This window comes from Ascaphus truei, chromosome 2 (assembly GCF_040206685.1).
Source record: "Ascaphus truei isolate aAscTru1 chromosome 2, aAscTru1.hap1, whole genome shotgun sequence".
Lineage (NCBI taxonomy): Eukaryota > Metazoa > Chordata > Amphibia > Anura > Ascaphidae > Ascaphus > Ascaphus truei.
The window spans coordinates 412,290,524-412,313,282 of record NC_134484.1 but is presented as its reverse complement, the minus strand read 5'-3'; the positions used below and the strand labels follow the sequence as shown (position 1 = coordinate 412,313,282).

The 22,759-nt window shown below is 40.6% G+C and overlaps 1 protein-coding gene and 1 long non-coding RNA gene across 4 annotated transcripts in view; one reads left to right on the top strand and one right to left on the bottom strand.

Annotated features, from left to right (window-relative positions):
• The window catches only part of CUBN (cubilin), a 312,445-nt gene that overhangs the window by 229,205 nt on the left and 60,481 nt on the right, over nucleotides 1-22,759 (top strand). Inside the window, exons 46-54 of the mRNA XM_075587495.1 lie at nucleotides 1,200-1,409; nucleotides 3,430-3,570; nucleotides 3,698-3,879; nucleotides 5,735-5,906; nucleotides 7,851-8,057; nucleotides 10,175-10,324; nucleotides 14,054-14,175; nucleotides 19,676-19,901; nucleotides 20,753-20,940. Coding sequence (XP_075443610.1) covers nucleotides 1,200-1,409; nucleotides 3,430-3,570; nucleotides 3,698-3,879; nucleotides 5,735-5,906; nucleotides 7,851-8,057; nucleotides 10,175-10,324; nucleotides 14,054-14,175; nucleotides 19,676-19,901; nucleotides 20,753-20,940 — 1,598 coding nt within the window. The remainder of the gene's footprint in view (nucleotides 1-1,199; nucleotides 1,410-3,429; nucleotides 3,571-3,697; nucleotides 3,880-5,734; nucleotides 5,907-7,850; nucleotides 8,058-10,174; nucleotides 10,325-14,053; nucleotides 14,176-19,675; nucleotides 19,902-20,752; nucleotides 20,941-22,759) is intronic.
• Nucleotides 1-22,759, bottom strand: part of LOC142487723 (uncharacterized) — an 84,168-nt gene that overhangs the window by 15,069 nt on the left and 46,340 nt on the right. The window contains exons 6-8 of one of the 3 annotated variants that reach the window (XR_012799288.1): nucleotides 21,706-21,832; nucleotides 21,011-21,076; nucleotides 20,637-20,930 (exon numbers count right to left, since the gene is read on the bottom strand). This is a non-coding gene — a long non-coding RNA (uncharacterized LOC142487723). Of the gene's footprint in view, nucleotides 1-20,636; nucleotides 20,931-21,010; nucleotides 21,077-21,705; nucleotides 21,833-22,759 lie in introns of those variants that run through there. The other 2 variants (XR_012799289.1, XR_012799290.1) reach the window with 2 other exon arrangements.

The window sequence follows — 22,759 nt, the reverse complement described above, 5'->3', positions numbered from 1 at the left end:
AGGTTACCTCACACTTTTTGTTGTTTATGTCTCCTTAACATATCACTTGGATTGTAAGCTCGCAGGGGCAGGGGGTTTCTTTCTTATTACCTGATTTTATGTTTGTTGTACTTATTAAATTATAATTACCTATATTTTATTGTCTCTTTTGTAAAGTGCTTAATACATTGTTAGTGCTATATGTATAGAGAGAATGTCCATATTAATTAATGCACCACTGTAAGTAGCTTGCAAAACTTCATAACATTTTCTGTGGAGAAGTTGCATAAAAACAGTACTAGAAAAATCATGCATGTGCACTCTCGAGAGTATAAGGCTGCATCCATAGTGTGAGCGACAGCGCTTGCGGCGTGAACAAAATGCAGCAATTCTATGGCAGCGGCCATAGTGCGAGCGATTTAGAGCGACTACGCGGCCGAATTTTGAGCCGACAAACGTTTGTGTCACATGAGAGGTTCACGCCTCTGCCACGCCTCCACGTCGCGAGCGATCTGAAGTCCACAGATCACTTAGGCGACGCCATGCGCTCCATCGCTCCCGTGCCTGCACTATGTATCTAGCCTTACTATTATGACTACATGGGGTTATCCATAAACTACAAATCTTGGCACTATCTCACAGAAACGTACACTGAGATCAATGGGAGTTTCCGTGCGATAGTGTCCTGACAGTCAATATTGCAGTTTACTGAATAACTCCATATGTATTACATCTATAGAGAAACCTCCTATTGGTCCTTTAAAATTTGATTAAACCTTCAGCAGATATATGCTTTTAAAGGACCAAAATCACTACCCTGAACATCAAGTGACGTTCCAAGTAATTTAGTTTCACTTGTAAATATATATATACACAGTAGACGGCATGCGTTAAATGTCATGTACACCAACCTATACACGCTCAACTATCATGCTTGTCCAATAAAAGTTTTGACAAGCTATAAAGCATAAAGGGCCATATTTACTTCGAAGTGCTACTCCACAAATTGTCACAGCTTATTAATGTGGCGCTTTATGGGCCCATTCAAGTGAGGTGTCTTATGAAGTAGCATTTCTTAGTAAATATGGACCATACTTTTCTCTGAATCCAGATCAACAACTCGAATTGTATTCCACGTTTTAGAAGGGTTGCTAGTAACATTGTTTTGTACATTTGACATGCCACATACTCACTACTCAACGGAGGTTTTGCTTTTGCAGCTATTTGTGGTGGAACACTTTCAGGACAAAGTGGCATCATCCAGAGCCCGGGATATCCTACACATAAGTACCCAGACAGCTCTTCATGTGAATGGTATTTCATTGGACCCACAGGGCACTACCTCACACTCAGCTTTGAAGCACTAGATCTCCAAATCTCTACAAACTGTTCAAGTGACTATGTAGAAATCCGGGAATACAGCGCATCTGGTTCGTTCAATGTACTAGCACTGTCTCTTTCTTTTCTTTATTTTATAGGGATTTTCTTTAATCATTGTGCTAAAATAAAGTTAAAACATGTGTTGCATGAAACGTTCTGCATTTTATGAAAGCCTGCTTCACATTATTAACGAAGACGTGCAAAATATGTTCCCGAGCTCTTTTCTAGTGCTGTTTCAAGTCTGCAATAATTGACTCTGTAATGCTTTACAGACATCGCCAACAACACAAGGGAAGAACTATAAGTGCAGCCAATGGGACAGAAAATGCTGCAGTTATCAAGGGTTTGCTCAAGATTTTCATTTACCAATCATTTTACCACCTTGGTAGAACCATCACCAGATTTATGAAAGCAAAATATTCCATTCCATTCAGTGGTGTATTTTCCTCTGGTGGTGTTATTTTATTGGTGCAAACTAAGGTGAAAACATATGTGGCTATACAGTATTTCAAGCTTAAACTTGCCACAAAGCTTGTGCAGTAGTCAAAGTGACTTTAAAAAGTACTGCGTCCTGATTAACAAAAAATAATTGGTAAATATTTTAGCCGAGTTCTTTGTACTGTATTTTACAAAGATGTATTATTCTTTATAAACAGGGTAATAAGCGTTATCCAACAAATACACTTGCTCTTTAAAAAAAGATAGTGGAGCTACAAGTTTATAAATAGAACAGTAGAACAGTAGTGATACTTTGTTATTTACAAACCCGCAGTATTGGTATCCATACTCCTTACTAACATGCCACTCCGCAATCTATACCTACTAGAAAAAGGCATTTTGAACACGCATCAATGTCCTTTTTTTTTTATATATATCTGGCTTGCGTCAGTTTGGGGAATTGTTATTTGAAGTAGTAGGAGTTGGGAAGCAATGACAGGTCTAACACATTGTATTATATTTGGATATGCCGCATTATAATTAGTGTAGCAAAGGATTTTCGCCCATTTAAATCAGTTCTGCCCAAACATATTTTTAATATACTTCGAATCAATCCATAATCATATAACTAGGATGAGATGCACTGAGAATTGGGTGGGTACATCTTTCTGTCCCGGTTGTACTATGACATCAAATGGATAACCCACATTTCCAATGAAAAACAGATAACCATTTTAACAACTCTTAATAGACTTTTTAGATACGTCTTTTAGAGTTTACATTTCTTCACATGCATTGGCCCATATTTACTTAGCAGGTTTCCGCCATAAGACACCTTCCGGTGCATGGTGCCTTATCAAGGGACCCTGCTTCGTAAATATAGTCCATAATCTTTCTATAGAGAAAAATAGCCAGCTAAGGGGTTTGATTAAAATGTTTATGGTAAATGGTATAGAGAAGATGCTTCAAGCAAAGCCCTGAATCACCAAATAATAGTGTAATGTACAGTAAGCTCCTCTAGCATGAGCTGAAAGAACCAACGCATTGTTCATCGAAATGTTGGCATTTGTTCTGTGAAGGAACATTTCATGGTTGCTATTCTTATGTAGTGTTACCTTTCAAAGGTTTAGTACCATTGTGCATTATATGTTGGAGTTGTTAGTAAAGTCTTGTGGAACCTTTTGTACCATTTTAATGGTTGTTTCATAATGTAGGATATGCTAAGTAGGTTTGCCAGTTTAGGCCCATGTGCATACAGTAGCTCTGAATAGCAAAATGCCAGATCCATTCCAATGTTTCCTCGAGTGGTGGGTGAAATGTAAGCAAAAGAAAATGTTGATGCAATTCCAATGTTGCAATGATCAGGCAGACCTTTGAACATTTCCCTGTACAGCCCGTTTCTGGGAGTCAGATTAAAATCATGTTATTAAGGTTTCTCTGAGATTGAAAACTAATGAAAGATTTTTGCAATGATGTAGAATCTTTTAAATGGAAATTAAATTAATTAAAGAAAGGGAAATAAATGTAGTTTTGTACAAAGACAAAAAAAAATACTCTGAGTAAGACTGCACCTATAGATCGCAGGGTTAAATGTTGAACTGGTTTCTTACTGTCGGCACATGTATTTTCCAGGGAGATTATTGGGTATATTTTGCAACAGCACAATACCAAGTGATGTGGTGACCTCGGACAGTTTTGCTTACGTCAAGTTTGTTAGTGATGAATCTGTGAATGCCATGGGATTCAGACTGCACTATGAAGCCAGCATTGATGGTGAGCTTTCAATAGCGTAACAATAATGCCGCTTGGCACAATGATGCTAAGCAAACAATATACATTTGTTTGCAATAAATAAAAATGTTCATGGAATAAAAAAAAGAATCTGTTATATATCCTTCAGAATGTGGTGGGGATTATACTGCATCTACTGGGACACTAAGTTCCCCTAACTACCCTAACCTGTACCCTCACAATCGTGCATGTGAGTGGAGGATCACTGTACCAGCGGGGAGACGTGTCACTCTAACCATTAATGATCTAAGCATCCAAGACCAACTGAACTGTGACTCTGACTATGTGACAGTAAGTGACAAATGAGTATTAAACCTGTTTACAGTGTGTATGATAACATCGTCCCAAACTAAAATGAATCAGTCAAATTAATGTGGATGAGGACCACCTCTGAAAATGATTATGCTGCACTATATCAAACTAAATAGGACTTGATGAATCGTTAAGACAGCAAAAAATCTAAAACATTATTGTATTCTTCGATCTGAAATGATGTTATGAGTGTGTTTTATGTATTGAGTCAAGATTTTAAATGTCAGAAGAAAGGGTTTTTTATTTTTTTTTATTTTTTTCGTTAAACCATAAATAGCAACCCAGCAGCTGATTTACAACAGGGCTGGGTCTTATGTGTGTTTCATTGCAATATCTGGGCATAAATGTTGGCATGTTTGAATAGAAAATCAGAGTTCCACAGAGGTTTGTTTTGGAATCAGACACATGAAGTTTCAGTTATGTCAGTGACCTCTCTGGGAAAAGCCTATGACGTGGTAAAGTATAGGATGTGGTCGCCTGTGCTCTCCTGTGCCTTAGGAAAATCTGTGGCTATCTCACAGAAATGCTGCAACATCTCTGTGATATTTCTGCAGCCTGACTAATGGCCCATTGGATTAACACAGCTGGGGTCCCTGCAGTCCCATTCAAACGCATGGGACCTCAGCTGTGTTAATTCGATGGGCCATTAGTCTGGTTGCAGAAATCTCACCGAAATGTTGTAGCATTTCTTTGAGATAGCCACAGATTTTCCTGGGCTTGCTGGAGAGCACAGGCGATCACATCTGTAGGAATTTCTATGTATGTTTTATCCTTTTATTTTAAACTACTGTTCTGCATTTATTGCAACTGTATGTTCTTGTAATAATATTTTTCGGTAATTAAAAGCACTGTATTTTTAAATATACTAAAACAATATTTAATTAGTAATGCTTTGGGGCTCTGCGTTAACTATTGCACGCTTTGTAGTAGTATTTACATTTTCGGAAAAATTTTGTTAAAACAGATTTTTGTGTTAAGTGCATAGTTTTTTCTATAATAAACAGAGACCTGAGACACTGGCAGATATATATTAATTATACATTTTGCATATTTTTTGCGTGGTGGCAGCGGATAGATATTATTGCAATTGAGTAAGGGGTTAATATCAACTAATTTAACATACCTTTTGGGTGAGAAACGTGAGTTGGCTAGAGCAGCCGTGTGTATTAACCCTAGCTGTATATATATATATATATATATATATATATATATATATATATATATATATATATATATATATATATATATATATATATATGTCATATGCTCACGTGTGCTGTTTGTGACAGATGGTATATTGAGACGGATTGAGCAGAGATACTTTTCATTTGAGGGACCTTTGCGATGGTGAAGAGTGGGCCAGCTAGAGAGCTGTGTATTAACCCTTGTCTCCTATGCAGGTCACGTGCTCATAGGTGTGCCGTACGTGACATACACAATTGTACTGTGGGGTTAGTCTCGTTATTTTACCAAATGGATTTCTAATTATTTTTATCTGTACCTTTTTTTATTTATTTTTTACGAGTGTTGATTAAAATTGATTCTTTTATATGCAGGGCAAATATAGATTGATTTAGCGCTGATCTTTCTGATTAATATATATATATATATCTTTCTGATTAATATATATATATATATATATATATATATATATTTTTATATATATATATATATATATATATATATATATATATATTAAACATATATATCCCCTCAAACACACCTTCAACTGATTTAACAGAGATCAGTGCACCTGGGTCTTTGAGAGCAATTGTTCTGTGTATAATTGTTTCTTTGAATTCCTTTTAATTTCTGTGTATGCTCATTATCATAGGTGTACAACGGCTTCCAGCAGCAGTCACCCATTGTAGGGAAACTGTGTGGCAATGTGGCACCAGATACAGAGGTGAGGTCTTCTGGCAACACAATGAAAGTTCGTTTTGTCACGGATGGGGCTGTTACCAGTGGAGGTTTCATTGCTACGTACACTTCTCTGGAGGATGCAGGTAACTAATTAGTTAATAAAACCTATGTTACAATGTTAAGAGTATTACAGCATATGATACAGTTTAATTTCAAATCAAGCGGTTTAGAACACAAATGCTATGCATGTAAAATTCCCAAACAGAATGTTGCATACTGTATTATTTATATTAATCAGTTATAAAATAAATACTATTTGTTTGCACTTCCATACATTCAATGTCCAGGAACAATAAAAAGAATCAGACCTTTTTATGTTTCTCTTATTGTAAATGGTTTAATTGACAAGTATCCTAAAACATAAAACAGTATTGTACACTAGTTTAGTCTTTACAGTTTTCATAAAGGGACATTTTTTGTAGACTGTCACGAGCATGAATCCTTGATGCCTTATGTCAGTTTTCAATAAACTGTCCAACACTCAAATATGTTTTGGTAACTTCTAGATTGTTTGACATAGAAAACATAACTGACATTTAAATCAGTGCTGCATTTTATGCAAAAATATTGAATTATTAAAGTTATTATTGAGCTATAGGGTACCAACTTACTACATAGCACAGTATAATGAGTGTGGGAAAAACAACAACAATAAATAGTATAATAGGCTAAATCAGGGGTGCTCAACTCCAGTCCTCAAGCCCCCCCCCCCCGCCCCCAATAGGTCAGGTTTTCAGGATATCCTAGCTTCAGCACAGGTGGCTCAATCAGAGGCTCAGACGAAGAGTTGAGCACCCCCGGGCTAAACAATTTATAATGCCATCAGCTCTGAAAGCTGATTGGCTTGTTTCAGGACATTATTCTTCCACTAATGGCTGTAAATGTTGGCCCACAGCCACGTTTTCCTAGCCAATCAGCTTTTAAAACTGCAGCTCTCGTCATATAGACAGTGGGAGTTATTTACTAATCAGTCTCCAACTGCAAACCTGCAGCAGTGCAAGCGAATTCCACCAGATGTATGAAATGAAAAACTCCATTTGCTTTCAATGGCTTTTCTTTGAGAAATAATATGTTGCTTTTTGCACCTTTTTTGTCCCAGCTTTGCACCTAGAGACTTTAGTAAATATAGCCCAGTGACACTCACTGACTCGTCCCCCTCTCTGCCTGCCTATGTGAGAGGCCTCTGTACTGGAGGAGAGTGACTGAGAGGGAAGAGTCACTGGCCCAGATACACAGAGGTTAACTCAGTGCTAATAACAAGGTGGTATTTTCCATGAGGTTAATGCATATCTACAAAGTTAATTATATGCAAAAACAACCGCCATTAGTTATTTCTCTCTAATGCAAAACCCATATTTTAGGGTTGTGCATGGGAGTAACGCCACCTTTAGCTATGACTAAACCAACGTCTCGTTAATTCCTTGCGTTAGCTATAAAAAAGCTCGGTGGATAGGACTCCTTAGAGGGAACACCTCTTTTGCATTTCATTAGCACTAACGGCCGTTATAGTTAATGCAATGCCCTTACCAACTAAAAACAGCACTTCAAATTGCGTTAGGGAGTTTTAAAGATATTGTTTAGCACTTAATGAGGCATTAACCCCTAGTTGAGTCAATAACGGGCGTCTGTGGCTGTGTGGCTGTGTGGCTATGTGGCTGTGTGTGTGTGTGTGTGTGTGTGTGTGTGTGTGTGTGTGTGTGTGTGTGTGTGTGTGTGTGTGTGTGTGTGTGTGTGTGTGTGTGTGTGTCTGTACTGTGAGTGTGAAGCTGGGCTGTACTATATGTGTGTGTGGAAGTGGTAGATACTGTAAACTGTGTGTATTTGGTAGGAGATACTTTAATGATAAACTTGAAACAAAAGTCTGTGTGACTTTATTCTCTATATACTTTTTTTTTTAAAGCAAATAATGTACATTTGTAAACAGAGCTACAAGGGTTTTATGTTAGGTGTCCCTATAATTATTATACAAAGAAATTCTTTAAACCATTATTGATTCCCTTTTATTGAAGTCAAACATTGTTTTTTAGATTGCGGAGGCTCACTTCTGGAATCCATTGGAGGAAATTTCACATCCCCCGGCTATGATGGAGTCAACAATTACACAAAGAATGTGAACTGTGAATGGGTCATTCAAAATCCAAACACTGATAACTCATCAACTTATATCTCATTTCAAAATCTACGCCTGGAAAATCACCAGAACTGTCAAAATGACTTCCTAGAGTTCCGCTTCGGTGAGCATTTCATTCCTTTACAGACTTTACACATAAGGCTTCGCAGAGAAGAGATCCGAATGATACTTGGAAGCAATGGGCCATTCATGCTGCTCTTACAACCAAACATGTCCACCAGCTACTCTCTTTATCTTTAACCATTGCCTTTTGAGGATGCTAAAGGTGCTAGTTTTCTATCTCTGTGAAAACCCAAACATGCCCATCAGCATTGTGTCTAATCACCATACTGCATATTCCATACCGCACCTTAAAAAGTTACACTTCTGGTACCTCACCTTCTTTGTATTACTCCCTGCCTTATATGAGGTTCATTCATCTCTATTTCATTAAAATAATCATTTATTTGTTTGGAAATATAGATAATCTTAGACAAGAATAAGTGGCATAATAGTCCATATTTGGTACTTATGTGATTGTTATTCCTTAATATAATGGTTTCTCTATTTAAACAGCACTTCTGGTGACACTTTTGTTGTTGTTGTTTTTTTTTTTTTAATACAGTAGGTTTGAAGCAGGGGGTCCTCGGAGCTGAACCGTGTTAATTTCAACTTCTGAGACCCCCTGCTTAGTGAGATATTATCTCAGGAGGGGGTGCAGGTAGCAGCTCCGGGTGGGCTAGTTAGGGCTATCATAATGGCGGCTTAAATGTCCTGGATCCTGTGGGCCAATAGGAAGCCGTGACATCAACACTTGCGGTTTTCTATTGGCCCACATGACGCGGTACCCCCTTCTGAGGTAAGTATCTCTGGAAATGGCGTCTCCTCTGCTGAAATTAGCGCAGTTTCACTCTGGAAACCCCTTGCTTTAAACCTAGGTAAAAAAAAAAAACGCATGGAATGCTGCTTTAACAATGAAATAGGTTTGTGAAAATAGTGGCAAAATGGTGAAAGGAGAACACAGGTACTTTCTTCTGTATAAACCACAACTAAAAGGAAAACAGACAATATACTTTAATAACATTTACTACTCAGTGGCATGGAATGTGTTATACATCATACCATGGCTGTGCTGTATGGTGAGGTATTGGCAAATGTCATGTTCATGTATTTTCTAATACTTAATGAACTACTGTATCTAATGCAAATTCAGGTAGGCTGCCATAGGAAATGCTATGATCGCATCAGGTCTATAGCACGTCTTCCACATGATGTGTTTTTCATGCTATCTTTAAGAAGCCCGTTCTGGCCATATGTGTTGCGGTCTATAGATGTGCAATTTTGTCGGCAAAGCATGTGGACATGGCGAGAGTGACACCTTTTTACAAACGTTGAAAAATCAAAATGTTAAAAACAAAGTCCCAAAGAGTTTCACAAGAAAAAGGCGCCACAGTGTGAGTGTGTGAGTGTGTGAGTGTGTGAGTGTGTGAGTGTGTGAGTGTGTGAGTGTGTGAGAGTGTGAGAGTGTGAGAGTGTGAGAGTGTGAGAGTGTGAGAGTGTGAGAGTGTGTGAGTGTGTGAGTGTGGATACGTGGAAAGATAACAGTGAACACCCGGGAAAGACGTGGGAAATGAGCTAATTTGAATATGCAAAGTGAGCGAGGATCTGTAGAGAGGGTGTGAATGCGTGAACACGTGTACACGTGGACAGATAACAGAACACACCCAAGTGGCCTGGGAAATAAGCCATTTTGAATATGCAAAGAATATTACAATTATTTCAATTAGCATATTTCCCAAGTATCTCTGGGAAATATGACCAACTGTAAGAAATCCAACAAAGTTGCAATGCATGGTGTAAGAAATTCTTACATCTTAGATGTTCAATCTGGTTCCTGTTTTCAAAAGTCAAGTGAAGTAATGACCATACATTCTTAGAAATTTACATCACTCCAGCATGTTTTTGTTAAAATATAAATGTTGTTTATGGAGCTCTTTAATATCTTAAAATAATCTAGGAATAACCCATATTGTATAACATGTCTTAATGGGCCATATGATGTAGCATGTTTCAAACCACTCTTTAGGAATTCTGCCCACAGGTGTATTGTTGACTGTTGTTATTTAGAGAGGTCCTTCCCAAATCTATATGCTCCATCTCTATTAAGCTTTAAAACATCAAATTCATCCACTGTTTGGTTTGGAAGAAATGAAAGTAAACATTATGAATTCATTTTTGTAGATAATGCGGATGGAGATTTAATAACCAGACTATGTGGACGTAAGATGCCTTCAGTGCCTCTGGCTATTTTTGCTTCTCAGATCTGGGTACATTTTGTGAGTAATTCAGAAGTGGAAGATATTGGATTTCATGCCAATTATTCATTTACAGGTAATTTGCCATAGGACTAAATACATATACATATGCTAAACTTTTGATGTAGTTTAGGTTGTTATTTGAACTAATTTATATATTTTAATAAATATATACCAAATACGCTAAACATACAATATGTACACTAATATAATTAGTGCAGAGAAAATCACAATTATGAAATGTGAAAAAGAATTATGATACATATTTTTAGAAGATTATCATTTTATTATGTGTAGCATGGTACCCTCCCTTGCCTCCTCCCTGGCAGTGGTAATATCGCGTGGAAGGGTTTAGTGAGCTATGTCGGCCATGTTGTGGTTGGCGCAGCTACATACATAGGGACGATGTGTAAGGCAGCGGTTATCGAGGTTGGCGCTGCAGGAAGAGGAGGTCCTGTCGGTCAGGATTTTCTCCGCGGACTGGAGGCAGCATGCTCAGTCCTAACGGAGCCGGCGAAGGGAGAGGTAGTGTCCAGGGAGCTAATCTAGGCCAGGCCTAGGCCAGACTAGGCCAGACCATTTCTAGGCCAGACCATTTCCCCTGTAGGCTCCAGCTTGTTCCCCTACACCATAGTGGAGTACTGTAGGGCTGGCCAATAGTAAGGGACTTGCTCCTTAGTGTGCGAACAATTCAGCGGAGCAGACGGAATCGCAGCGGAGGATTCCCCAGGCCTGGTGGATCGGCTGCGTGGTGCTACCAGACTTAATGCGAGACGGGGATTGTGTCAAGGCTCTGCATCGTGGGAACACAGATGCGGCCTGTCTGAGTATACCCTGGTGTACCCAAGTACCCAGGAAGGTACCCACGTGCACCAGCACCACACAGGAAGGGTAGCACTGCCCTCACATATATCTCTGGGAGGGACTGTTCTGATGGACATTGGGTTTTAGGGGCCCAGGGCACCCTCAGTACTTTGGGGGACCTTTACTGTGATTGTGTGTATATTCTGTATTGCTGAGACTATGGGACCATAGTAAATAGGTTGCTTATACTTTGTGTGGATTGTGGTAATTGGAGGTATACCATATACATGTATACCGGTTCCCGTGAGGGGCTATCCCGCCAATGTAGGGATCCTCACGGGTGGAGGCGCTGCACCAGTCACCCCAGACTACCCATGTGCGGAGGCTTAAGCCTCTTGTAAGCCTAACAGGTTAGCAACATAACACCTGTACCAGCCAAATCTTCCTGAGGAGGAGGGAAGGGGTGTTATCTATGCAATAATATGTCTGGATTTTTCTGGTGTATTCTTATCCAAGAGACACAATTTCACACAAAGACATGATTTGTTATACGTACGTTGTGAGATAGAAACGTTGTATTGTATTGTACAGGAGGGCCCCGGGTATACGGCGGGTTCCGTTCCAGGGGCCCGCCGTATAGTGAAAATCGGCGGAAAGCGGATCCGGCGATTTTCAGGTGTTTGCATGCGCAAATCGGCATTTTTGCCGTTCTGCGCATGCGCGACTTATGGTCTGCGCGCGCAAACTACAGTATGTGCGCGCAAACTACGGTCTGCGCATGCGCGCTGGGCGTAACAGCCCGTTCTGCGCATGCGCAATTTAAGATCCAAGATGGCAGCCCCCTTCTCGGTGCCGCCGTATCGGCGGATCGCCGAAAAGCGGGGCACCGAGAAGCGGGGCCCTGCTTTATTGTATTTTATGTCTTTATTTATATTGCGCCATAAATGTACATGGCGCTTCACAGTAGTAATACATGTTGTAATCATATAAATAACAAACAATATAAATAACAGGTTATGGGAATAAGTGCTTCAGACATAAAATTAACATTAAGGAAGAGGAGTCCCTGCTCCAAGGAGCTTACAATCTAATTGGTAGGTAGGGGAACATATAGAGACAGTAGGAGGGAATTCTAGTAAGTGCGTCTGCAGGGGGCCAAGCTTTATGTATCATGTGTCCAGGATCCATTAGGGTCACATATTTACTGGCAATCGTCAACTGCATAAAATAATTCAGTCCTGTACATACATGCAGTAACTGCAGAGGAAAAACTTAGTGACGCAAAGATCTAAGTAGATGTAACAAGTAGGGCAAGTTAATCCTCCTGCTGTGTTTTAGTTAGGGCCCAAGTCACATAACAAAACTTAAGAAGCACCTTTAGAGAGACTATTTGTCATTTTTAAAAGCAGTGTTATGCCACGAGACACCTTCTGTCACCAGAAGACACCGTACGGCCCACTAAAGCCTTGAATTCAAGATGTTGAAGTAAATACGGCCCATATTTACTAAGCATGCTATCAGGGTAGGCTTGGTTGTGGTGCTATCGGTGCCACTGCACCGAGCACTGCGATTACAGAGGCCCCACACTCTTCCCCACAACAATTATACTGGTTGCCGGGGTCGTGGGGCTTCTGTAACTCTCTTACCTTCTCCAGCGTCATCTCTTCCTGTAGTGTCCCTCATCTTGGCGTCTCAACGTCCAATGGTGTCGCATTTCATGACAACGGTAATGTCACGGGACACCCTGTGGCGCCATGTTGCCGTGACAACATGACGCATCAGGATGTCACATGAAGTCCCGTTGGGATGGTAAAGCGACACCATTTGACGTTGCGGCACCAGGATGAGGTACCCTGGCAGGAGGAGATGGAGAATCAGAAGGTGAGAGGCACCACATGTCCCTGCACTGAGCCCTGCAATATTTCCAGCCGGCCCTGCATGCTATTCCATAATATGGGCAGTGCTGGGTGACACCTTATGGCCTATTCAAGTGTCTGGATCGTAAAGGTGTTTTACGGCACTGGAATGTGTCCTGTGGAGTAGCACTACTCCGTAAACATTGGACTATGGGTTTCAACTAAAAATAAAAGAGCACACAGAGACAACTCTCATAGTGTATACGATTTATTCCACAAAAATAGAACAAAAATAAATGTGATAAACAATAGCTCTCACAATTGTGCTTACTGCAGTTGACACATAAAACCCGATAAGATATAGCAAGAACCACCTCGTCGACCTCTAGGATCCGACCGTGTATGCTTGGACTGCGTGTCTGTGTCTCACTGTGGAGCTTGCGCTTTCTTTGCTCCCTTCTCTAATCTCCTGCATCTTAGCGCCTCCCCTTAGTGGTGACGTCACCACCAAGATGGCCGTCGTCTGTGTAGCGCAGACTCATAGCCCCTGAGGAAGTGAGGCCTCGTTCAGGGTGCCAGAGACAGGAGTTGGAGGGCGTGCGTTCGCGTGTGCGAGCGGCAGTCTGCTGGGCGATGTGTGCACATCCTCCCCAGCAGACTTTTTCAAGAGTTGAGGAGGCGGGGCTACAGACAGCAGCTTAGGGATCGAAGTTGCTGTCTTGAAATCATTCTCAAGAATGATTTCATTGGCTGCAGAGGTACCAGTGACGCTGCTGCAGCTTCAAAAAACGACTTGGGTTGTTTATTGAAACTGTAGCCAGCGTCAACTCAGTACTTCGGAGACAGGGCAGCTGCTACCCTGACAACCACAATTCCCTTTAAATACATTGTGTCGGACGGCCGCACGTACGTCAGCATGCCCTCCCTCCGAGAGATCTTCATAAAATGCGTAGATTGATCCTTTCGAATCTGTGTTGACTGTGGAAATTCCCGGCGGCCATCTTGATGCGCTTACACACACACAAAAACACACACATAAACACACACCAGCCTAAATGAAAAGGTACGAAGGAAAAATGTAGCTACAGTTCTTCACTCATCATATATATTTTTTTCCCCCATAAAGCTTGTATACTTTTTTCCAGGGTGTGGTGGAATACAGACTGGTGAAACTGGAGTACTTGCCAGCCCTAACTTCCCCCAGCCTTATAGCAGTATGAGCCATTGTGCTTGGCTACTAGAAGCACCAGAAGGCCATACCATCACTGTGAGTATCTTCCACAGAGTTACACTATAGAAGAGAGAGATTACATGTAGAGAACAAATAATATGGGTATTGATATTGTGAAATGATGACTAGATTTCCTAAAATGTGAAACTATTTTTTCTTTTTCTTTAAGGGTGAATATGAAACTAGAAATCTGCTCTATTCACCATGAAAAAAATGTTTCCTTTATTTTTACTATTGCAAAATCCTTTTGATGCTAATTTGAGCAATAACTCCCTTCTTAAATTCTGAACTTGAATTAAGGAGATTTAATTTGCTGAACATTGGCTTCCCTGGGAAGCTAAAATGGCGCTGCCATTCACACTTATTAAGACCACAGGTTGCCATGGTAACAGCTGCTACCATCAAGAAAAGGATTTAAAAGTAAACAGAAGCTTAGAAATAGATCAACACAACATAAACTATTAGGTTATGGTATGAGTTTGTTTTCTTGTTGTTGAGGGTATTGCTGCTTTAATCTGTGTGCTTAAGTTATCACAAATTTATTTTGACTGGAATTTTGTATTCCTGAATGTTACTGATGTCGGCAGCATAAGGACAGCATGTTAAGCACAAATGGATTTATTAGACATTACATTATATTACTTGCTGCCCATATGCTGATGTTTTAATAAAAACTATTTCCTTTATTTTTGTAACGCTTGCGCTCACCACGAACAAGGCGGGAGGGACCCCGGTACTGAGGTGGGAAAGTGTAAAGCTGCGCACCGACAGCAGCGGAGGCGCGCCTGGAGGGTGGATTGTCAGCGTAGCCGGGTCTGGGTTGGAGAGAGCGGGTTAGTTGCGATACTTGCCGAGGTCGTTGGGAGGAGCCAGTGGGATGGTCCGTGTCTGTAATGCCGAGGTCAAGGGTTGGAGCCAGCAGGGTAATAGAGTATCCAATTGCCGAGGTCAGGGATGGAGAGGTACACATAGTCAGAGACAAGCCGGGGTCATTATCCAGAGAGAGGTCCAAAGACAAGCCGGGGTCATATCCAGAGAGGGGTCCTAAGTTAAGCCTGGTCGGTGCACAAGAAAACAAACAGCAGAGGGACAAGGCAAGGCAGAAGCTAGGAACAGGACGTGGAAAGCACAAGGCTACCAGGAACTATGCTCAGCAATGAGTAGCTGAGAGAACTGGGTATTTGTAGGCGGAGAGAGACAATGACACAGAGGGGAGGAGCGGAGGCACGGCCTCCACGGAGGCAAGGATTGGTGCACGGTGCAGGAGTCAGAGGGAAGTGCTGATGAGGCTTGAACACGTAGCTGGGGAGCGGTGCACGTCGCAGGCGGGGGGCGGAGCCCAGCTCCATGGGAGCCAGTGAAAGCCCTGCGTGGGCGCGCGCACTCTGTAAGCTGCGCATGATGCTGAGAAGCGGCAGGTAAGGAGGGAACAAACCGTGGGGGACGTGTTCCCCGATTCCTTACAATTTTAGATTAGATTAGTATTTTAGAGTAATGTTGTGACATAATTTGGGATTTAATTAGCATTTTCTCTATGTAAAATAGAGTCATATTCTTCCATTAAAAAAGCAATCTGCAGTATTTTGTTTTACTGTTTTACTACATCAGAGACTGGCAGACATTGCTAGCCAAATTTTGGCCATCTCAGTTCTATACAATATGAGCAATGTGAGACTTGAATCACTAGTAAAGAGGCTTACCATTGTATTCACCTATACATTACTTATCTGTACAGCCCATTTGGGATTACTAAAGCCTTTAGGGATTAACTGTGTGAGCCCACACAAAGTAAAGCCCCTTCCCCTTCACATGGTGTTTGGGCGACTCAGAGGAAGGTAAGCCCTAACCCCTTCTGCTTGGAGACAATGATATCAGACTAGACCAGCGTTTCCCAAATGGGGCTCCGTGGAGCAGTCCCAGGGTTCCGCCGACGGACGGGACACCTGCACTCACTGTGCCGGATTTCCCCCTCAAAAAAGCAGTCTGTCTGTAGCTGCAATTTCTCATTCAACCATTAGGTGGTGCTGTGCTGCACAGCTCATGCACCTCGTCTGCCTTGCTGCATGCATCGTGATAAGGTGAGTGTGTGAGTGTGTCAAGGTGAGGGGGTGATAGAGACATGGAGAGGTGGGAGTGGGGTGAAAAAGAGATGTGGGGAGGGGGTGAAAGTGTGACATGGGGGTGTGAGACATATTGGGGGGAGGGGGAGACACTGGGGGAAGGTGAGAGAAACACTGGAGGGAAGGGAGAGACACACACTGGCTGGAGGGAGAGAGAGAGACACTGGGGGAGGGAGAGTGAGAGAGACACTGAGGTGAGGGAGAGACACACTGGCTGGAGGGAGAGAGACACTGGGGAAGGGAGCGGGAGGGGGTCTTTTAAAAATTTATTGGGGTGGTGGGGGGTCTTTTAAAAATGTATTGGGTCAGTGGGGGTCTTTTTAAAATGATCTTGAACCAAGAAAATGTTTTGTCTGCGGCGCATTTTTTTTTTTTTCGTGTGCTACGTTTAAAATTATTTAAGGAGTTCCATTCTGTTGTACAAAATATTAAAGGGTTCCACGATTAAATTTAATTGGGAAACACTGGACTAGACTATAAGTAGTAAGGGGGAATCTTCTGGAAGGCAGATCCCAGGAGGAGTTGAAGAAGAGGGATCTCACTGTGAACAGTTTAAATATAGTTCCTATGTTTAGGATAGAGTGTGGAGTCCCTTTTAATGTTTTATAGTTGGGGAAAGTACCCTGTTTATATAGATGGTCTTATTGATATACAGAGAGACAGACTATGTCCAGAGGGGACTCAACAAGCTGCAGCCCCTAGGCATAGTTGGATCAGCCCCACCGGAGGGTCCGTCGCTGGCTCTCACCCAGAGGGCCACGTAGTGGCAGGCCGTCCTGAAATGAGGAGGCTGATCACAGAGGGAGTAGTACTAGGCCCATCAGGGCCCCATGGATATGGAGTGCTCCCAGCGCTGCGTAGCAGAGGGACTCTATAGGTAGCATAGTAGTTAGAAAGCCCCAGCACCTAACTAGCAGGTCGAGATGGGGGCAGCTAGGGAAGCCACAGAAACAGTATATGCCAAGGACTCTCAGTAGGATATACAAGATGCCCTATGGATAATACTGTACATGGGGGAACTGTGCCTAAAAGATTATAAAGCTGCTGTTTGAATGAACAATGTTCCTGGCGCCCATCATTGCTTAATAACGCCCAGCCTGCACCCTGAATAAGGTAATGCATCCTGAGCAGCCCTAACACCGACACTGATGCAAACTTAGGGAGGGTTGAATATCTTTTTGGCCCGATGTGAAACATCATATCTGGATCTAAATATGATTATCATCACGAACGTGAAGATAAGTCAGTGTGCGTACTGTACATTCAATTTAGTTTTACAATTAGCCAGTGTTGTTTATGTAGCAAACAAAATGTGTAACACTCCTAAGCGAACTTAAATGTATTTATTTATTTATGTATTTATTTTTTTCAAACATTTTTTATTCTTGTAAAATATATATATCATGGGGAGAGATACAGAACAGAAACAGCCGCAATCGAGCTCCCAATCAAACTACGTTAGAGCCGCTTACCCCTCAGCTCTTAGACTGCTATCTACTGTTCTGAGGGATATGACGATCAGCAAAAACTGTTGTCCATGACAGCTATATTTTTACAAATATTTATTGATGTGTTAATATATTTAGAGTCAAGTACCATCTCATGAGGATTTTATATCTCTTCTCTTTGATAGCAAATGGATTCACACGCAACAACCTCCCAAATATCTGCCTAGTCTTCCTCAGAAATCTCCAACCCAATATCCCTTTCCCAACGTGTCATATAATTAGGATTTTCTTGGCTTCTCTGAGAATTTAGAACCATATATGGAGTTGAGATCAGCCCCCCTCTGATGACCTCTTACAGTGCATAACATCTCAATGGAGATGTAGTAATGGTTAAAGCCAGAAATATCTTTAAATAGGTTTAGGAGAGAGGTTAAAGGCAGAGAAAGTAGAATATCATCTGCGTAAAACACAATTGTACATACTGTATATTCATTAGAGCCAAGTTTTAAGCCTGAAATGTTAGGGTGTTCATAATCTTGTAGGCTACTGATTCCAGACTGATAGCAAACAGAAGGGGGGATAACGGGCAATCCTGCCACGTCCCATTATTGACATCGCCAGTGTTCCCCGCCATCTTTAATGTGGCACATGGCTGGTTATCCAAGGCTTTAATACCTTTCAGAAAGGGACCCCAGATTCCAAATCTTTCCAGTGTAGCATACATATATTCCCAGTGTACCAAAGGCCTTTTCCGCATCCAGTGAGATCAATAATCTGGGCTTTTTAGAAGTTGTCGTTACATGAGTAAGCTCTATTACCCTCCTTATGTTGTCTGTCGCCTGACTGCTCAGAATAAACCCCACTTGGTCTGGATTCATTATTTTAGGATGCAAGCTTTACAATCTAATCGCTAATATTTGGCTGTATATATAAATAGTCACGTTTAAGTTAATGTGTAGAGTTGTTCATGAGTTTTTCCATGTCTAGAACATGTCTAACTTTTTTCTGGTAGAGGAAAGAAAAGAAACCCTACTGCATGCACTCACTGTGATTAAATTAGCTAATTGAGTGTAATTTAAAAGCCTTTTATTGACTTGTTAAAACTAGTATAAAGGGATCAGGTATCCGTATCCCTTTCCCTTTTCCCATTTACATGCTAACTTTTTTTCTGGAAAGATCTGATAAGATGGAACATTTATCTATTTCCATTGAAGAGCTATTGAATACCTTGCTGCTGTTAGATGTGCAATTAATTTGTTCGTGGCATATGACACTTTTTATATCGGTTTTCCCAAAATCATCACCACAGGGTCTAGTGGCACAACACCCTCAAGTGCCCTGGTGATCTCTCTCTCTTAATTTTTCTCCAGAAGGAACCAGCCTTTGGACATGTCCAGAAAATATGATACAATGTACCTCTACACCAATAATTTCTCCAACACAGAGCACTTGCTCCTTTGTATACTGTATACAGTGGTGTGAAAAAGAAAGCACACCCTCTTTGAATTCTATGATTAGGACATAATAACAATCATCTGTTCCTTAGCAGGTTTAAAAATGAGGTAAATACAACCTCAGATGAACAAGAACACATGACATATTACACCGTGTCATGATTTATTTAACAAAATTTGTTTTTTAATTTGACCGTGCCATGCCAACTTTTTAAATGTTAGAGCTTCAAAGATCTTGCATTAGTGAACAGCTTGTATGAAGAGTAATGATACTGCAGTTTCATGAATCTGTCTTAAATTTACATTAATAGTTCAATTTTAACATAGGATTTTAAATGCAGTATTCTTACTACAGCAAGCACAGACAGCTACAGTATATGGTCTAATTTGTGCGTTCATTAAAGTCTATCACAAACAAACAGCCTTGTGTTCAGCAACATGATACAGTTGGCCACTTCCCACTGTTTAATAGTGTACCCCCTAAATTAGTTAATTATCTTTTCTCTTTCTTTAGCTTTCCTTTGCATATTTTGATGTTGAATATCACTCGGTCTGCCGTTGGGATTCAGTCACAATAATGAATGGTGCCTCCCGAGGGTCACCACTGATAGGACAATATTGTGGGACTACATCTCCAGGAACTATTCAGTCAGGGTCTAACAAATTGTTGGTGATCTTCAACTCAGACCATTCACTTCAAGGTGGAGGATTTTATGCCAACTGGACTTCTGACTCTTTAGGTAACACAATCAGAGTTACAAAAACGTAGGTCTCGTAAAAATGTTAACACTGCTTGATAAACTCATAATGATGAAAAATCTAAAACCATGAGTTTTATGTAACAAGATTACACAGTTAACACTGTGCAAATGTGTCATTAAAATTGAATTCCATCAATTAGCATCTGTGTCACACATAAGAATTTTCCCATTTGACACAGCTAAGGTATAGATTCATATGGCTGGTGGGGTTGTCCAATAAACAGATGCAATGTCGTGCTCTGATGACAAAGTGGTTTCCTATTGACCCGCTGGAGCTAGGCTTGGCTGGTGTTCATATTAATTTCTCAAAAGAGACCTGAAACACCCACATATGAAAATCCAAATATCTCAGGAACCAGGCAGTCCCCGAAGCGTTGTGTGGTCCAGCTTCCAAGAACCCCCTTGTTCAGCTAAAGTTTTAAAACATTTGGAGTAGAGGGATTGCTGCTTTAAATACTGTAAAGTGAGAATACTTAAAGCACCTAGCAACAATGTGACACCAAAATGACAATTTATAAAGCTTGATACATGGACATCCTTCATGGATATGTAAGCCTGACAGGTTGTGCATATTTGTATTGTCTTTCATGACATAATATATATTGTAAGTACAGTACTTCTATTTGATTTTATACCAATTCAAGTCATTAAACAAGTTTACTTTGTTTAAAGCTTTTTAATTCAGTACAATTGTTCTACACATTATTTTGACACTGATTTAATTATTTAAAGTCTGTTAAGGCCCCCAGTCCTACACTATGTCCCAAATCATATTGTTTGTGCTTATAATTTTTCTTTGTTATTCTAAACATTATGTATTGTCTCTTTAGGTTGTGGTGGTTATATTCATGCAGATTATGGTAACATCAAATCTCCGGGTTGGCCTCAAAACTTCCCTCCCAATAGCAGGTGTAGTTGGACAATACAAACCCACGAGAGCAGTCATCTTCAGCTGGTCTTCGATAATAATTTCCAGATCCCAGATAACAATGGGCACTGTCAAAGAAGCTATGTAAAGGTTAGTGGCAATCCAATTTTATTTTGGCTACAGGATCATATAATTATGTGATATGTTGTGCAGGACTTACCAGCCTCCCTGTGTGACATGGTGGTAATGTGTACCCTCCAGGCACTTTCCGTTAGCTCCTCTTAATCTGATGGTACAAAATATCCCACATGGGTATATACAAATCAAAAGTAAAAAAAGAAGGAAAAATAGTGAGAAGCTATGAAATCACAACAAATTTGCAATGACTGTTTTACAGTATACACAACAAATTAAGTGTCAGTGGTGGCAGATAGAAGGATTAGTCTCTGTGCCAAATCTGCTCTGCTTGTAAAATGGGTTGTTTCCATAAGCCGACGCTCCTTAAGGTTCAAGTGTAGTTCTCTACTGGGCTTCTTAAGTTTTTTGTCCTTGGCACTTACAATACATACGCTATAGATATAGAAATCTTTCTCAACCCATATTTGTTGGTACTGTAGATATTCAAAGAGAAGACAGGGTACCAGTCTGTACATACAGTAGCTTTGAATCAGATGGAAACATAAACTCTCCACTCGAGCTACTTATGGTAATTATACTTTCAAAGAGCTGAACTACTGTATATTGCACACTGAGATCGGAGGGGGAAACCACACACACACACACACACACTACTATAGCTATTGTAGGAGGTGGGATATTTCTTGAGAGCTCAGGCTAGGGTAGTCATAGAGCAGTATTCATACATTTATTTATTTATAAAAATGTTTTACCAGGGAGTAATACATTGCGAGTTACCTCTTGTTTTCAAGTATGTCCTGGGCATAACCATACATAGCATAACCATGAAGCCTGCTTAGCTTTGCTTTCTTATGACATTGTCTTTTGATGGAAAATAGCAGCCATAGAAAGCACTGCACACCACCTAGAAAAGAAGAAAGCAGCAGAAATTGAAGGTACAAATCTCCTAGTTTTCCCACCTATTTACTTACATATGCAACTAAGATTATAAATACAGTAGTTGCATCATGCCAAAATAATGATGTTATAATGCTTGCATAAATGAAACTAAGGGGCTCGTTCAATAAAATGTAATAGCACAGATTCAGCGCTACTGCATGGAAAGTCCTGCTGACCTTGGGTGGGACTTTCCATGAGGTAGCGCTGAATCTGCGCTTTCACTCTTTACTGAATAAGCCCCCACAACAGCTTAAACTAAGAAATTACATATATGAAGTGGGCATAGAAACATAAAACTTGAAAGCAGATAAGAACCACGTGACCCACATCTTCTGCCCTTTTTTAAACCTCAGACCCTAGTTGATCCTTGGCTTCCGTTCATATTTTAGGTTAGCCTTTTGTTGACGAACCCACCCCCTTTTCTTTGAAGAAGTACTTCTTCACATTTCCCCTGAGCCTGCCAACCTTAGAGAGAAACCTCTTGTTCTAGCACAACATTATTTGGATGATAAAGCTTAATGAGAAACAAGAGCTTAACAAACAGGGAGCATTATAGCAAGAAGGTGTCATGGGTGTGAGATGTGTGAGCAGCCCAGTGTTTAATATTAACAACAAAAATGTGTAAAACAGTGCTACGGTGTGAAATCATGTTATGTCCAAGATGCCGTCTCTGGAAATGTGCAGTTCCACTTCATTAATTCATGGAAACATTCCTTTACTAACCTATTTATGTATTTATCTATTGTGTTTTACACTTACATTTGCATGACAATGTATTTCCATTACTTGTATTTTACTATAAAATCCCCTAGCCATCGTCTTTTTCAATATATGAATATTGATGTAAATAATTTTCAGGTACTTCAACCCTGCCACCACTTTTTAAGGGAGT